Genomic DNA, 17,723 nt, shown 5'->3' with positions numbered 1-17,723 from the left:
AACCTATTTAGACAGGTAACTTTTCCCATTGATTTGTACTGTCTTGTTCTAAATGTTCAGGTTGGGTGATTCTGAGAGCACTGAATCGGAAATGTTAAAGAACTGAAAAAGTCTGCATTATCTATCAGAGCCTGTTTAGCTGCTTTGAATCATGAGTTCATGCTTTCTTTGCTCTGTATGTTGGTAGGATTTCAATATATCTGCATATCCAATACAGTTGTCAAATGCCCAAACGTCACAGGAGATGCTGAATAAATCCAAGTAATGGAGGGCATCTGCAGTGTAACTCAAAAATGCTGAGGGACATGAGCCTTCTTTAGTTTATGGGTTATTTAGGAAAGTGAGAGGAATGGAAATGGCGCTGTAATTATATACAAGTGAACATAGGGTATTTTCAGCCTTAAGTGGCCCAGGGGAAATATTAGGGATGTTCCTTGCTTAAAAAATGAACTTGGGATGATTGTGACTAAGACAGGTGTTTACAGCAAATGATCTGCCTATTTATACGCTGTCTCTCCTACAGGTTCAAACCGAAGTCCCCGGCTCTCCAATCTTTGTAATGCGACTAGCCAAACAGTCCCGCCACTTGGAGGTGCAGATCCTGGCAGATCAGTATGGCAACGCCATCTCCCTCTTTGGCCGGGATTGCTCCGTGCAGCGCAGGCACCAGAAGATTATTGAGGAAGCACCTGCTTCTATCGCCACTTCGGTGGTGTTTGAGCACATGGAACAGGTGAGAGTGGCTCTGCAAGTTTTCTTTTCCTTGTGAGACTCCAGAAACAAGCAGGCTATTTTTTTTTTTTTGACGTCACCAAGAGTTTTGCATTGTTGAATCTTTTAAAGGAGCAATATAGGGTTGCGTGTCTTAAACTGCTTAGTGTGGGCACCCACTCAGATTTCCAAAACTAACTAAGTCCATCATGTGCTGACAAGCAGCTGTAGAGCTCCCTTCAAAAATGCATGCACCCCAAACATAGGAGGGAAGTGTGTTTTAAATGTATATTGTCATATTAAAAGCAAGCTGCAGGAGCTGTATGAATTGTCTGATGCTGAGTATTATAAATATTTGCGTCAAACTCTGCCTTCTGTAAATTGTAAATGAAGCATCCTGGACATCAAAACTCCTGTGCCACATGCTTTGCTTTGAGCAAGCTTTTGGATGTTTCAGAATGCCAGCAAAAGTCTGAAGTGGGTGGGGTGGATGAACAGAGCATAGGTAACTGAGCATGGGGCCTGGAAATCAAATACTCTTTTTTTTTTTTCTCCTGTATCCTAGTGTGCAGTGAAGCTTGCCAAAATGGTGGGATATGTGAGCGCGGGCACTGTGGAATACCTGTACAGCCAGGATGGCAGTTTCTACTTTCTGGAGTTGAATCCCCGCCTGCAAGTGGAGCACCCCTGCACAGAGATGGTAGCTGATGTTAATCTGCCGGCAGCGCAGCTCCAGGTGAGTCAAGTGCCCAGGCCCCCTGCTCCTGGAGGCTTTCACAAGGACTCGAGCTGTGGTATGCTGAAGAGGCCTGAGCATGAAAAACCTGTTCTGCTGAAGGCTTAGTAAAATAGGGGGTGGACCCTTGTCTGAGTCACAGCCAGGGTTCTCTGTTAAAACTGGATCACGTACTGACGTTATGCAGATGACTAGATCTTGGTACTGATAGAGGAGAGAATATAAAGAAAGTATTAGAGAGCTCTACTAAATACGGCCTATATCCTCATGTGCAGATAAGTGATAGATAACTCCTCCACATTTCCTCCGCAACAAAAATACCCAATAACTCAAAGGCCCATTTTGGTACTTTCTCAGCTTGGGATTTATCTTCTGTGGCTGGAGGAAAGCTTGATTCAGTATTCCAAAATATATATGTACCCCTTCTCTTGTGACTATTTCACTAAGTTTTGGCTCTTTCTGATTTGGAAAGGAAAGAGAGGTTATTTTCTAGTTGTTTCTCCTGGACTGCTCAGGTAGACCTTCAGTTAAAAGGAGTGTGAAGGGAAGCAATAGAGGAATAAAACATAGAGGTAGGAAAACTGATTTAAGGAAAGACTGTGTGTAAAGAAGCCTGTCTCAACAAGCTTTAGCCGTGAATAGTTCAACTTCAAACTCTGAAATTATTTTATGAAATGAGTTGGCTTCTGAGGCTAGCAGTGCAATCAAATGCCGTGCCAGTTTTGAGCAGTGCATCGCCCACTCTGCCTCCAAGGGACAACAGCTTCTTCCCAGATTTTCTAATGACAAAAGGAGGGAAAAAAGAACAGACAATTGGGTTTTTCATCTTTCAGCAAGTTCAGCAGTTGTTTGAAGTTCAGGAAAATGACTTGGGTCTTTTTCATTTTGATGAGCAGTTCCTGACTTCCACAGCTATTGTTTCCACCTCTCTCAGCCCCTCACTCATCGCAGATGCTTCCTCCTCATGGCTGAGGTCCCTGCTCTTTAGCCTCTCTGCAAAACAGGATTTGTGCCTAATAATGAGGTACTTGAATAGATGTGGCAAAGTGACCAAGAATTTGTCCTGATTTATTGCTTTTTCAAGGAGAAGTCATGACAGTGGGTGACAGTTATAGCTTACATGAATGAGTAGGCTTTTTGTTGTCCTGATCCCCCAAGCAATGAGGGAATCCTTCACAGATCCTGTAGAAAGCATTTGTGCATATGCTGTGGCTCATCTGTCCCTTGTGCATCCCCGCTGAACTCCCTGTCTGCTGCCATGCTCTCTCCTTATTCTCAGCCCCCATCTTTTCCACGGGTGGATGAATGCCGCAGTCCTCTTTCCCTCTCTGTCTTACCTCACATTAGGGGCTCTCGGTGCTTTTCTACTTCCATTTTCTCAGCCCTCCCATTCTTACCTTTTTGCTTGCTTTCTAGTTTCTTTCTTCTCCCTGCTGTTTGCATTTTGAAGTTTATTGGATAGAAGGCAGAGAAAACAAACAGTTGAACTGTAACGTCTTTTAGGCTGCTCAGGAGCAGGATCCTCTTCATTTTGTCAGGAGGCTATTTGGCTTTGGCCTGAGCCTTCTCTCCGTGGGGATTCCAGTAGCTCTATGTCTGTATTTGCTAGGCACTGAGAGTTTTGTAACTGGTCAGATGCTTTCCTCATTGTTTGAGCACTGTTCTTCACATTGCTGATGCTAGATACAATTTCACAGAATGGCGCATTGATATTATAACCAGTTCAGTCTTTTGTCTGTTGGTGTCTGGCTAATAGACGGCTGAAATAAATGGTTAAGCTAAAGCTCAGCCTTTTTGAACTGTAGCTGTAAAAACAAATCCCAGCTAATGAACAGAACAAGTGGGACTTTACTCCGTAAAGATACAGCCAGCAGCCAGTTCTGCAGGTTACTCTCTCCGCAGTTTATAGTTGCAAAATTCCACAGTTTCCTATAACCAGTTAGGGGCCTCCTGTCTCACTGGGACCTTAGTATATTTTTAACAGGCCCAATGCGTGCCCATCCTCAGCTGACCTAGCACTGGCCAGCTTTCTCTGGAGCCTTTTAATCAGTCAGTGGAAAATACTGGCTGAAGAGCTTAAGGTGGATATTACACTGAGCTCAGCTGTCCTAAGAAACATGAATGTTCCAAGATGTGTCAATGGAGAAGGCTCACATCAGAAAACAGGCATACCTACTTGCTATACTAGAACTGCAGCATCAGCTTCTACAGAGAATTGGTGGAATTAATTCTTCAAGGAATAGGTACTCTCTGTGAGGAGAGAAACTTACTTAGTGGTGGCTTCTTTTATTGTTATATTATTATTATTATTACTATTACTGTTATTATTATTCCTTAGATTGCCATGGGGATTCCCCTCCACAGGATCAAGGATATCCGAGTGATGTATGGCGTTTCTCCATGGGGAGATGCATCTATTGATTTTGAGAATTCAGCCCATGTCCCCTGTCCACGCGGCCATGTCATCGCTGCACGTATCACCAGTGAGAATCCTGATGAGGTGAGTTTTTTAAATGCTGCAGTTACTGATCACGTGCTGATAACCATAGGCTTTACACCTAGGTTCAATCCCTGTTACTGATCCTGAAAATTTTGGCAGCAAATTTAAAAGATTCTTACCTTATCTCACTTAGCTGATGGTTCTGTAGACTCTGGTTAGACACAGCCTGAACTTATTTGTGTATCTATCATGCTGCAGCACAAAGAAGTGCTCTAGCCTTCAGAACTCTACTTACTTCCCTAATTCTGGATTATTTACTTTTTCTTTAGGATGTATAGCAGTGTCTGTCTGTCTTTGCAGGGATTTAAGCCCAGTTCTGGTACAGTTCAGGAACTGAATTTCCGCAGCAATAAGAACGTCTGGGGCTATTTCAGTGTTGCTGCTGCAGGAGGGCTTCATGAATTTGCCGATTCTCAATTTGGTCACTGCTTCTCTTGGGGAGAAAATCGTGAAGAAGCCATCTCGTAAGTAGTCAGAAAAGTGGTAGAACCTTGGAAGTTGCTTGGTTTTGTCCTCTTTGATCCAAAGTGCCATGGATAAAACAAGACTCCTTACTTCTAGGAGTTTTAAGAGAAGTTTCCCCTCTCATTACCATGTTTTCTACATCATGGTCAGGCTTCTCATCCTGTCTTGCTTTGCAGTTCCACTGTGGTGCACCTACGTTTTTACACTTTTTGCTTACTTTATTTTTTTTCCTTTCTGTTTCATTCCTGCCTTGCATGCTTGCTGCTGGGGTATGGTATTTTTCATGCAGAGCCTTTCCTCTGTTCCATTCTGGGTGGGATGGAGGCCACGTCTGTCTGTCTTACGTATACTTCTGACACGTGGTAGGTGCCTAGATGATGACAGCAGTGGGAACTCGTGATCTCATAGCTGGTGCTGGCTGAGTTGCTCTTGTTCACACCAGCAGCAGATTGAAGAAAATCAATATTCTTCATTCCCAAGCATGTCATATAGGATCTTGCTCCAGTGCACATGCTCTTCTGCTATTGCCTTCAGACTGGTTTTTCCCAGCAGCTCATGGGGAACTATCTAGAGCTACCAGCTTGCACCTTACCGTTAATATGGGAGAGATAATAGGTGTTTTTTTCTCTTTCAGAAACATGGTAGTGGCTTTGAAGGAGCTGTCCATCCGAGGGGATTTCCGAACAACTGTTGAGTACTTGATTAAACTGTTGGAAACGGAAAGCTTCCAGCAGAACCGCATTGACACTGGCTGGTTGGATCGGCTTATTGCTGAGAAAGTTCAGGTGCAGCTGCTTGCTTTACAGAACTACAAATTGGAGTGAGGAGGGGAAGGGGGGGAGGCAAGCTTGGTGCATGCTGGTTGCAAGAGGGCAAGGATTTAGGAGTGGTTAATTTCCACTTACCACTTTATTCATAAACATTTTCATTGCCCTTAATTCCGATTTATATCAAAACCCCAGGTCATCCCTGTCAAGGAAAGTTGGCCAGAAAAGCATCTTAGTGTAGGTGTGAATCAAGGCTAGTATTTTGGTGTGCAGTTTGGGACAGATGATAGTGGAAATGTAGGTGGAGCCTCAGGATTTGATCCAGGAAGAAAAAAACGTGGTTTTCTTTTAAGGAGTTAAAGAGATAACTGTAACTGTTTGCGCGGATGCTACACCAGCTTAATTTTAAAGAGAGGTTGGCCATGAACCAAAAATAGAGCTGAGACTGTTGATTCTTCAAGTGAGTGTCCGGAATGGACTGAAGCTAAAGGAGATGTAACTGTTGTGTACCCTTTCTTTCTAGGCTGAAAGGCCCGATACCATGCTGGGAGTGGTGTGTGGAGCTCTGCATGTGGCTGATGTCAGCTTCCGAAACAGTGTCTCAAACTTCCTACACTCTCTAGAAAGGTAAAATTGCAAGCTAGTCTGGTAGATAGCTGATAAGCAGATAGTAATTAGTTTTGATTTACAAATTTTGCTCAAGTACGGTCCAGTCCAGAAACGCACAGAGCTTGTTATCTGCTGAGTGTTCTCTGGCCCCAGAAAGTTGTTTATCTACTGGCCTAAGAAAACTGGCAGATATCTGTGCATCTCCCCAGAATACCCCCTGCTGTTTGCACAGATTGGTTTCGTTTCTGGCAGTTTTGGCAGAAGCTCCAAGAAATGGCTCAGAAATGTGAAGTTCTTTGTGTGCTGCTAGGGCAGTATTAGGGAGCCTTGAATCACCAGATATTGTCTTCCCCCTGTTTTGAGGATTGATTCAATTTTCCAGATTTGACATAATTTTCCAAATTGAGTGTTTCCCACTAGTACTTAGAAAACCCTCTCTGCTCCTGCTGGCTTTAAAGTAGAGCAGGCACTGTACGGAAACTAGTCCTAGCACTGTCAGGCTAAACCCGGTGTGATCCAGGCAGGTGCGCTCTTAACAGAATTCTTCCCCTCAGTCTCGTGTTGGTGAGTCCATACATAAACAGAGCCGCACGGGGAAAAGCTGCTCTATCCCTATGTTAAGTAGTGCTACATGTTCTGTAATGCCAGCTGTGATGTTCCTTATGCAGACTCTTTAAGGCAAAAGTAAATGAAGAGTAAAGCTGGTCTGTGTGGCTGGAGAGAGATGGGCTGGCTTTGTCAAACTGATATGTGTCTCTCCTAAGAAGAGACGGTTTAAAAGCCTACTCCCATCTCTCTGCTAGTGTTTTCCAAATTCTTACATGCATCTTTGAACCTGCTTGGGCCCCTGATAGCCATTTGGTGGCTTCTGCAAGACCAGTTTTGTTTTGTACTTCTCTTTCAAGGGGCCAAGTCCTGCCTGCTCGTACTCTGCTGAACACTGTGGATGTGGAACTCATCTATGAGGGACGGAAGTATGTGCTGAAGGTACGATGCACAGCGTGGAAACCCATCCTCTTGCCACTTTTAGTTGGAAATGTCTGTTTGTGTGCTGCTCTGGTTTAATCTTTGTAATACATGTAATGATTGGAATTAAATCTGTGCAGGGTTTATTTTCCCTGCTTTAGTGGGGTTAAGAAATCAGTACAATCTCCTTTATGATAATACCTCATCACATCTTTCCATTGCAATATCTCTGTGTATCTCTGTAAATATTTTAACCTTCCGGGGTCAAGAAATGCTCTGCATAGGGTGAAGAATACTTTGTTACAGGCTAAGACTACTGCCTGTTGGTTGACCAAAACCTTCAGTTAATGTTTCTGCATATGTAGATCTACTCTGTTGGGTGTTTGAGCCCGGTTTCATCAGCATGACAGAATTTGTAGCAATTTTTCCCTTTAGTGTTGCTTTTTCTTTGCTGTGTGCAAAAAAACAACATTAGAAATACTGTTTAAAGGTTGTGAAACCAAGCATACAAAAGTTAGGAAATATTAGACTTAAGATTGTCTGTGCAATTTTAATTAGCTTCCTCGGGCAAATTTATTATGGTGAAGTTTTTAATGACATGACCATACACTGGTTTTTGCAGCTATAAGTATTCTGCACTGCTGCACCTCCATGATTTTATCTTGACACCCCTTTGATGAGAAACAGAGAGGCACTGAACAGCAGCCAAAGTAGGCTTTAAGTGATTTACCCAGCTTCAGATAGGAACTCTGTAGCAGAGACTGTGATAGGATCCCTTTTTCCAGGGAGAGCTTTAGCTGCTTTCTTTGTCAGACAGTCTTTTTTGTTTTTTTTCTTTTAGTACACGACTGTGAGTTGTACATAGATTGGGGTGAAGAAATGGTATATGATTGTGTAATCAAACCTGTACAATTAATGCATAAGTGTGAGAGGATTAAATCAAGATTCATGGACAGCATTAGTTCTGGCATCTCTTGACTGCTAAATGCTTGGCTTTGTGAGCCTAAATTTTTTTACATCGTTTTTTTCTGTCTAACGTGAAAACAAATGGCTCTGTTCCCCCTCTTTAACTCCCACTGTTGCAGTGCTTGGATAACTGTGTATGTTGTGGCAGTCAAGGCACTATCAATGCGGTGTTTATTTCATGTGACACGTACCATGCTTGTGGATCTGCAGGTGACCCGACAGTCTCCCAACTCCTATGTGGTCATCATGAACAGCTCGTGTGTGGAAGTTGATGTGCACCGACTGAGTGATGGAGGACTGCTCCTGTCTTATGATGGTAGCAGCTATACTACCTACATGAAAGAAGAAGTGGACAGGTAGCAACCTGTAAAGACTAATGTTTCACATTTACATATGAGCCAAAATTAGGTGTACTTTATGCTTCCTAAAGATCACCTGGGAAGGGAATTCTCTCCTTGGAAGAGGTTACTAGATGTATTGTGGATGAGTTTAAAGGGAGAAGTTGCCTTCACCGGAAGAACAGATCTTGGCTACTGTTAGAAGAAAGATCTGAATGCGTACCAATGTGGAGTCCATATTCTCCTGCTGATTCTTTAAAAGTGCCCTTTTGGATTATAAAAACAAAAAACAGAATGTGAAAATCTTTAAAATCCTTGAAACTCCACAGCTGCCTTAGAAATAGATACAAGATTTACTATTTCAGTGCATTCCCTCAAAATTCCCTGCAGGGATCATAGCCACAAGGTCAGTAAATATCCAGCTTCTGGACTGTGAACCACTGCCCCCTCTGCTGGTTTCTTTTCTGTGACAAATGTAATGAATCTGGTCGGGAGTACAAAGAGATTTTGGGTAACTTTTTCTGGGTTGGAAAATGCTATAAAATCTCAGCCTCTCAGTCTGCTACATGGATGCATCCTGCTCTTGTCAGCTTTGCTCTGTATACAAGAGGATTTTGCATGAGGTGGGCAGTGTATTGAATGTATCGTGTGTTATGTACGGCAAGTGTCATCTCCACTAACATCAGTTTTTGTTTATATGAAATCTTGAACTTCATCGGTTCTGGTTCTGACAGGGGGTGATACCTGTTGGTAAAGAAGAAGTATAAAAGTAACATGCATACAACCTTGCTAAGGGCTGTTCTGTCTGGTTTCTGATCTCTGGCTTCTGTAGTCCTGTGTTGATACGATTAATCTGAACTTTCATATGCAGGGCCGTACTGTTCAGCTCAGAAGAGCTGGTTGAGATGTTTTTGTTTAGTTTTGTTTTGAAGTAGAATAGGGAAGGAGAGAATGGGTTTTCCCCTTTTGTGCTTCCCACAAGAAATTCTGTTTTAGTGATTTGTCCCGCTCTTTCCTAGGTATCGCATCACTATAGGTAACAAGACCTGTGTGTTTGAAAAGGAGAATGATCCCTCCATTCTGCGCTCACCTTCGGCTGGGAAGCTTATCCAGTATGTGGTGGAGGATGGGGGACACGTGTTTGCAGGCCAGTGCTTTGCAGAAATAGAGGTAAAAGAGTCTCAAAGAACTGACTTGGCTGCAGATGCTGAATCTACCCAGGCAAAAGCGGGGGGGGGGGGGGGGGGGAAGTTGAATGCTTTGGAAGTGGGAATTGAGTGTGAGGGATAATTCACAGTATTTCCTTTCCAAATTTTGTCTGTGTTTTAACCTGGACTAATGCAGGAATCAGCAGTGAGAGTGATGGGGTGGGGAAGAAATTACTTAACAGCTGAAATTTGAGTGTTAATGATGGTATACCAAGTGATAAGGAGAATTTCCCAGCAGTGAGACCGTGGTTATCATCTTGCTGTGATACCAAAGGAGAGTGGGATCTGTGTGTGCTGTGTTTTCTAGCTGTGGTGAAGAAGGCCGCCTGCTTGCAGACCACTACTTAGTACTAACACAGACTCAGAAGCAGAGTTATATGCCATGATTAAGGAACAAATTAAGACTTCTTTGCTTACCTGATCATTTATCAGGTTGATAGGATGAGTTAATAAGTGTCACTCCTCCCTTCTCCCTTGGAACTTACTTAACTCTTAGAGAGGAGGAAGATGAACAATTTCTGCATCACTGTGAGGAAAGCACAAGAGGTTGTGTAGGAGTGCATGACTTAAAACAGATTTGAGGGAGGGGAGGGTGTGTGTTGACAGAGGGGCAATTAAACCATTTGGGGACAATGTGTAGGAGAAAAATATCAAGCCCGAGATGCAGGTATTTTATGTAAGTGCTTTTATGCTGCAACAGAGCTGTGGCTAAGAAGGAGCCACCTACTCAATTCCTGTGTTCCCAGTTGTCGTGTATAGTATAGCAATGATAAAACTAGACGGTCTCCCCCCCCATACCCAACTCTTCTGCTCCAAAGGCAAGAGTTTGGTTGATCTAAGGAAACATTTCTGTGAAGAGTGGTCTGAGACCTGTGACCTCTAGAAAGTAATCCTAGTTCCCTCTGCTAAAAGTGAATGTGTTGCTGTAGCTTTTGAGAGAGGCTCTCCCACTTCTAGCCTTTAGAGTGCAGCAGCTACAGCTGTAAATTGTATCTATCTGCTTTGTTCATTGTGTTGAATGTGGGACCTTCTTGGTACCTGTTGGTCCAAGCAGTGTGGAACAGGTGATGTTCCTGAGGATGGCTTCCTGCTGCGCTAATTTATGGCCAGTTATTTTGTTGTACCAGTCACTTTAGTGTCTGGGGTTTCGTTCCCAACGTGTGTGCTTTTAAACCTTTGAGAAAGCCTGAATGCAAAAGGTGCTCATGCAGGTTAGTTTGTCTGTGGTAGGACATCGGCTGCTGGCTCACAAAACTAGAACCATTTGGGAAACGTGGAAGCTGAGTGTGTAACCTGTTTTCTTTGCTGCAGGTGATGAAAATGGTGATGACGCTAACAGCAGGAGAATCAGGCTGCATCCATTATGTCAAACGCCCAGGGGCAGTCTTGGATCCAGGCTGTGTGATTGCCAAGCTCCAGCTGGATGATCCCAGCAGGGTTCAGCAGGTGAGAAGTTGCAGGAGGCACAGATGTTTGTGGTGTCTTTAATAGGGGAGCGATGCTGAGAGTGGTATGAGATGGTCCAGTGTACTGAACCAATTTCAGATTTGTGCATTGTACTGGAATTGTCACTTTACCATTTATTTGCCTCAGATGAGGACTAGGACTCAGATTATTGTCTCTGTCTCTGATTCAGGCTAAGCTTATGTACCATTCTTGTTCTCTTCTTACCTCAGTACTATTGTGGGTACATAGCTGTCTAGGATATTGGAAGTTGGACAGATTTTTCAATCTGCTTTACTCCTATGCAAGTTTTATTTAACTTCTTTTTATCATATATTCTTCTTTAAGTGACCCTCTTTGGGATTACGGGAGTCGATATCCCAACTCAAGAGTGTCAGGCCCTGTGAAAGCAATTGTAGCAAATCTGGAAATACAAAAAAAGAGCCTAGGACATGGACCTCTTTAAGGTGAAAGGCAAAGAGATATGGATGGTAGGCTGGGATGTAGCTGGTGGCAGTGGAAGAGAATCTATTGTTTCTTTAGCAATAGCTAGTTGAAAATTGCGGGAGGTTGTCGTGCAGGGGGTGGAAAGTGATTGCCAGCACCAAACCGTTGGCTTTGTCTTTGAGATTTTTGGTCATTCTGGATCTAAACAATGAGATCAACTGTAATGTATTTGGGAAAGAGGCTGGAAACTTATTTTGTGGGCGTACACAACATAGAACTGTTGGAGATCCAGCTCATAACTTTTCTGTGTCTTAACCAAGTGCATTTTCCACTCTGGGAATTCTTCCAAGTTAAATCTGAGCCTCCAGTTGAGGGTAACTGGATGTTACCAACACGGCTGATGCCATACAGGAGGGTTAGTGACACTGCGCTGTTCATTGTGTTTCCAGGCTGAACTGCATACGGGTACCTTGCCGCAGATCCAGAGCACAGCACTTCGAGGAGAGAAACTCCATCGCATCTTCCATTATGTCCTAGATAACCTGGTCAATGTGATGAATGGATACTGCCTGCCAGAGCCCTACTTCAGCAGCAAGGTACTGGTTACTTCTTGTTTCAGAGTGAGAGCACAAATACTCTTTCAGTTCAAGGTAGGGCTGGCTGATTCGCATGTCACAACCAGAGGACCAAGAGTCAGGGCAGTACTACCCTAGTAGTACCCTACTGCTAGTAGCTAGTGCCAGCTTGATTCATTTTTTTTTTTCCTTAGACTTCCTTATAGTCGGTCTCGCCAGAGAGCAAGATGGGAGAGTCCCATCTGGGGACCCAAAACAAAGGCAAAGACAAGGAGTTGAGCTTGATCTTTACTGCTTGTGCCTGCAGCCGTGTACATGGGAGCTGCCTGCGTAGCCAGCTGTGGGAGAGGTCCTAGAGGGGGGAGGAAAGAAGGTGGATGAATCTGAGTCAGCTGTTGGCATGAGGTAGCACAGCAGCTTTGTCATCTACTCCAGTTCTCTCGTTTAGTCCCTGGGCTAGCTGTGTGATAAAACAGTATTGAAGAAGACCTCAGTGAAAAGCCTTTCCTTTTCTCCCTTCTTGCTGCTGATTTTTTTGTTCATGCTTGTCTTTACACTGACGTGTCTCTCTCTAGGTGAAAGGCTGGGTTGAGCGACTAATGAAGACACTGAGAGATCCGTCTTTGCCTCTGCTGGAACTTCAGGACATCATGACCAGTGTTTCTGGACGGATCCCACCCAATGTAGAGAAGTCCATCAAGAAGGAGATGGCCCAATATGCCAGCAACATCACATCAGTCCTTTGCCAGTTTCCCAGCCAACAGGTGATCAACCACACTTATATAGAGGAATAAAAATTGGTTTGTGTTGGGGCAGAGAGAGAGAGAAAGTTCCTTTAAGTTATCTGGAGGTTAGTTGGACCTGAAAGGTGTGTTGGAATATGGGTATCATGATGAAAGTTACTTGCCTGTACCACTTGAGCTTAAAGGCTTGCCTCCTTTACCTGTGCTGAAAGGTATGCATTCCCTCCTCAGCAGAGCTTTAAACAGACAGTTTAGAAGCAGTTTAATCATATCAGTGCCTTGTAGGCATTTATTTATTTGCTTTTTGCCTGGTGCCTATGCTGCAGTGCAATTTGTAGTGTCAATGAAATCTTAAAAAAGAGTGATTGCGACTAAAGGAGGCCTGATCCGGTAATGAGACGTTGGAAGGTGATTTCTCCAGTATACAATATTGTACATTGATTTTTTTATCATTGTCAGGTCATTAACTTCCTTAGCAGTTTAAGGGTTTGGCCTTTGCTGGAGTCTGCTGGAGCTTTGGTCTGGTCTGCCTGGAAGTTCTCAGCTTCTCTGCTGGTTCTTCAGCCAGATCATCCCATCCAGGACTGGGACTGTCATGTGATTGCTCTCTTTCAGATTGCCAATATCTTGGATAGCCATGCAGCCACCTTGAACCGCAAATCAGAGCGTGAGGTCTTCTTCATGAACACTCAGAGCATTGTGCAGCTCGTACAGAGGTGAGCCATTTTCAGGGGTGCCCCCTAACTCTTTTTTTTCCTTTTTGTTTATTGCTGCTTGAAAGACCTGAACCTGCTTGTATTCATTCAATGGTTTTATTACACTTGGAGTCTAAATCACTAGGAATAAGCCTGCATAGTTCCCTCAGAGAGGTCAACAGGGAGGGAGCCATTTGTGTGTGGCTCCTGGCTGCCTGTGTGAAGCACACACACAGATCCTTCCTCTTTTTCCTTTTGCCATATGGAAGAAAGATTTAACTTCTCTCCTGGCACTGATCACACTTTGGCCGTTTCATCGAGCCGCTGGTGTGTGTTATGCCTTTCAGTGTCGAATTTTGAGTATTTTTGGAAGAAAAAGGACATTTTGATGCAAAACGTGAGCCATGCTACCCCACAACAGTAATGGCAGGGGTTATGTATTCACATAACAATTGGGATTTTCAGAACCTGTAAGCAAACAGGCTTATTCTGCTGCTCTTGTTGAGTGTTATTCACTTGCAGGCCTTCAGAAGCAGGGCCGTGCCAGTCTTGCTCAGTGCTAGGTTTGACTTATTTGCTTCTACAGGTACCGGAGTGGTATTCGGGGTCACATGAAAGCAGTGGTGATGGATCTGCTTCGTCAGTATCTGAAGGTGGAGACTCAGTTTCAGCATGGTGAGTCTCTAAGCACATCAAGGATTTGATTTCTGAAAGAACCACAGTTGGTCCCAGAAGGTCCACACGGACCCCCTTCAGGAAAGATTACTCTAACTTTATGGTGAGGCTAAGCTACACAGGTTTTCTTTCTGCCAGTCAGATCCTGTTTTTTGTAGAGGAGCTTGTGTCCAGTTTGAGTTTTTGTGGTAAGAGTGCTCATAATGCTTGTGACAAGCAAATGACAAACTCCTCCCCAAAGCTGTCTGTTCTGCTGGTTTTCCACTGTTGGTATGTCCATTATCTTTTACACCCCATGTCATCTTACCCACAGTTTACGTGTCATAATATGACTCCGGTCTCTTTTTGGTGTAAGAATGCTCCTTTTCCCTGTAAAATCTTCAAAAGAATAGCTCCTATATGAGTTTATGATCCTCTAAGTGAGGACTTCTGTATGACCTGGAGTAAAAAGACAGACTCACTGAATTACGAGTTTCTTTGTGTTGCCATTTCTAGTCTGTTATTGAGCTCGCTAAGGCTCAGCCAGTCTGCGTGGTCTCTGCTTGTTCGAGATCAGAGATGAAGCAGTTCTCCTTTGCGTTTCCTCACTGACTCTGTCAGCAATGGCCCACCAACTGGAGAGTTCCCCCACTGGGGTATTCCGCATGTAGGAGCTTCATACTAGAAGCTTGATTTTTGTTTCCCGATCTCTGAGCATCTGCAGAAAAATTAGAAGCAGAAAAACTGTTTAACTGTGCCACGCTATTTAGTTCTATCTTGCCTGTTTATTAAATTCTATAGCAAGAAAATCAAGTGCAGTAAAAAAAAAAAAAAAGTCACGGAGTTATTTGCACCTGCTGCAAAATACCAGGAAGCTGTTTGCTGTTCATAAGAACAGACCTCAAACCTCAGCCTGAAACTGAGAACTGAAATAAATGCATTGCACTGCTGTATCCAGGCACAAGATGGCAATGAAGCACTAGCTAATTTTGAGGCTCCAGCTCTTACAGGTAGTTCAGATTCTGCTCTACTTTTCTTTTGTCCTGCTCCAATACCTGCACCAGCCTAATGGTACTGCAGATTCATTTCCACTTCAATTCACTGGTAGTAGAGGATGGTGCAACTCTTTTTGCTATTATTATATTTTGGTTGTCATTTGACTGCAAGGCTGAGCTCACCATTCCTCTCTTCGTATTGCTCACAAAGGAGATATTTGTTATTGGAACTGTTTTAGTAAGAGTAGGATGTTTAAATTAAAGTTTGCAGTTGACGGGGTGGTTGTGAGAGGAATGCTTCCTTCCCAGAATTGATTGCGTGGACCATGCAAAGTAGATTCTCAAAACATATATGTAGAAAAATAAAGACATATCTAGTAACTTGTATTCCTTGACACAGAGGTGTGGAGACTGGAAGAAATGTGCCTTTCTGATTGCAGGTCACTATGACAAGTGTGTCTTTACCCTTCGGGAAGAGAATAAAAGTGATATGAATGCTGTGTTGAACTACATCTTCTCACATGCTCAGGTCACCAAGAAGAACCTGCTTGTTACAATGCTCATTGTAAGTTGTCTCCTGGTGCTCTGGAAATTTCCTTCTTGTAGTTGTATGTTTGATGCTTTGAAAGGTACTGAATTGACAGCTGTCACCCTTAAAGATGCAAGCCTTCTAGCCACGGAAGCAGTGGCAGCGGTGTGGAGTTTCTTCCTGTGTTCTTAGGGCATGTAAGCCATGCGCTAGAGGAGACCCAGAACATAGTGTTCAGCTCAGTGTCTGTGCACTGCCCGCTTCATGACTGTCCTGCATTGATTGCCTATCAGAGTGCAATGAAGGCTAATTATGCAAGTGATTTGTGAGCATCTGTGGGGAGATAAGAATGCAGACTTAACTCTTACACTGGGAGGATGCTAGAGGCTAACTTTCAGACATTGGGCTGTGACTTTATACTTGATTTAGTTTGCTTCTTCATGGGTCTCAGAGAGGTCTTGTCTTTATATAGCTCATGGTACTCAAACTGGAGTTGTTTGGAAAGCAAAGCAACATGCTACCAGCACAAAAAGCAGATTTTTTTTTGTGGTAATAATTCTGTAATAGCAACATTTTTATGGCCCTTCATTACTAATGAGGGTGACTTTGTGGTAGTGAATGGTATTAGCCAGCCCATGTGGAGGCCCTTGAGGGGTTTCACTTGGTCTTCCTTGATGAGCCGCAGTTTGGTCTTACAGGTTTGGCAGCGGCTCTCTTAGCTTCTTCCCGGTTATAGTCTCAGAAAGTCTTATCTCAGGTCTGCAGTGGGGCTTTCGGACTGGCTGTGCTCTGGGCTGCTTGATGGAATCTGACTAGGACGCAATATCTCGGCACAAAGCTGGTCGCTCCAGATCAAGCCTCTGAACCTTGGGATGGTATGCGGCTGTCCAGGGGGCTTGCAAAGAGATGGGGAGTCCCCTGGGGTCGGAATTCTTCTAGGACAGACATAGATTCCACCCTACAAACACAAATGAATCCTCATGCCAGGACCTGCCATCACCTTCTCATGTTCTTCTGGCTTGTTACTCCATGAAAAATCTCAGTTCTCATTAACTTCAGTCCCACTCTAGTGGGTAAAACTCCCAGTAAATTACATTCCCAGGAAAAAGAATTAAAAACCAACAATTGAGTCCTGTCTCTTTTTCCCTGTTTCCTAAAAAGCCTCAAAAAATCCTTGTCCCATATAATGCTTTGAAGCAGAATCAATGCCTGCCTTCCTCAGGCAGGATGAATTTAGCTACGACATGATTTCCAACAGACTAGAGTTAGGTATCCTGCTTTTTAAGAGGCGAATTACAATACTATCTCTCTTGCTCCCCCTCCCCTTTTCTGCCCCCCCAACATAATGTGGTCTGTTACTGCCAAAAATATGTCCAAAGTAGCCATCCACAAAATAACTCTCAAAAGCAGAAAAAGAGTCATGATTGTCCTAGGCTGAGGCTGGGTTTCTTAAATTCTAATTTGTAAGCTATAAGGACCCTGGCATTCTTTCTTTCTGGCTCTCCTTTTTTCCCTCTTTTTTTTTTTTTCCCTTTCCCTTTTTGGTGTGTGGTGTGATTGTAAGTAACGCTTGCCTTAAGAATCTCATTATTTGAACACGGAGCCATATTTCCTCTGAGAATTCTGGAGTAGCTTTGAGCCGGGGCTGTTCATTTCTCAAGTAATCATGCTGGCGTGATGGAGAGAGAAAATGGCAGCTGTTCGCAGCTCAGGCCTTCAATTTTCTTCAGAGTCCAGTCACTCAAGTGTGTAATTACACGGGGGTGCCGGGGAGGCGTTAGGCCTTGTCAAAGAGCTGGTTTGAGGCTTTGCTCGCTGCCTTTGCCAATCAGTGCAGGCAAAAGCCAGTGCAGCGCCAGCTACCTTCTTTATTTTGTTGTTGTCATCCTGATTATTTCTTGCTAAAATGGGACCGAAACTTTTTGTCTAGTTTTTCACCTCAGTGCAAGCCGCGTCTTGGATGCCGAGCCTTGCTGTGTCTTCACGTTGGCCGGCACAATGTCCGTCTGAGGGAGTGAGGGGTGTGCTGGGAGAGAGGCAACGCAGAGGAACGTCAAAGAGTTTTCCTTTTTCCTTCCTGTGTAGTCATTCTTCCCACCACCGTCAGTTATTTCTACTCAAGTAAAGGCCGACATCCCAGTTTGCTAGAACTTAAAACATACTGGAGAGACCATGCTGCACATGGTGGAAGGACAGCCAGGTAGCTAGCCCATGATCCGAGCGCCATTTGTATGGCCTCTGCCAGCGCGGTGCCCGAGGCCTTGCAAACGGGCGTCTTCCCTCACACGAGCACCGTGTCGCGGCGGCTTCTCAGACCGAGCGGGTAACGGGGGCTCAGGAGGGGCGACGAGCCTTTGGTCACAGCACCATCCATGG

General features: G+C 44.0%; 1 protein-coding gene across 1 annotated transcript in view; it reads left to right on the top strand.

Annotated features, from left to right (window-relative positions):
* The window catches only part of ACACA (acetyl-CoA carboxylase alpha), a 142,696-nt gene that overhangs the window by 29,131 nt on the left and 95,842 nt on the right, over positions 1 to 17,723 (top strand). Inside the window, exons 11-25 of the mRNA XM_082328122.1 lie at positions 524 to 733; positions 1,277 to 1,447; positions 3,786 to 3,947; positions 4,248 to 4,411; positions 5,047 to 5,197; positions 5,703 to 5,806; positions 6,694 to 6,775; positions 7,931 to 8,076; positions 9,078 to 9,228; positions 10,578 to 10,712; positions 11,606 to 11,752; positions 12,307 to 12,495; positions 13,090 to 13,190; positions 13,756 to 13,844; positions 15,259 to 15,383. Coding sequence (XP_082184248.1) covers positions 524 to 733; positions 1,277 to 1,447; positions 3,786 to 3,947; positions 4,248 to 4,411; positions 5,047 to 5,197; positions 5,703 to 5,806; positions 6,694 to 6,775; positions 7,931 to 8,076; positions 9,078 to 9,228; positions 10,578 to 10,712; positions 11,606 to 11,752; positions 12,307 to 12,495; positions 13,090 to 13,190; positions 13,756 to 13,844; positions 15,259 to 15,383 — 2,127 coding nt within the window. The remainder of the gene's footprint in view (positions 1 to 523; positions 734 to 1,276; positions 1,448 to 3,785; positions 3,948 to 4,247; positions 4,412 to 5,046; positions 5,198 to 5,702; positions 5,807 to 6,693; positions 6,776 to 7,930; positions 8,077 to 9,077; positions 9,229 to 10,577; positions 10,713 to 11,605; positions 11,753 to 12,306; positions 12,496 to 13,089; positions 13,191 to 13,755; positions 13,845 to 15,258; positions 15,384 to 17,723) is intronic.

This window comes from Platalea leucorodia (assembly GCF_965183815.1).
Source record: "Platalea leucorodia genome assembly, chromosome: 16".
Taxonomy (NCBI): domain Eukaryota; kingdom Metazoa; phylum Chordata; class Aves; order Pelecaniformes; family Threskiornithidae; genus Platalea; species Platalea leucorodia.
The sequence above is the reverse complement of the archived record's forward strand: the minus strand, read 5'-3'. Positions and strand labels throughout refer to the sequence as shown.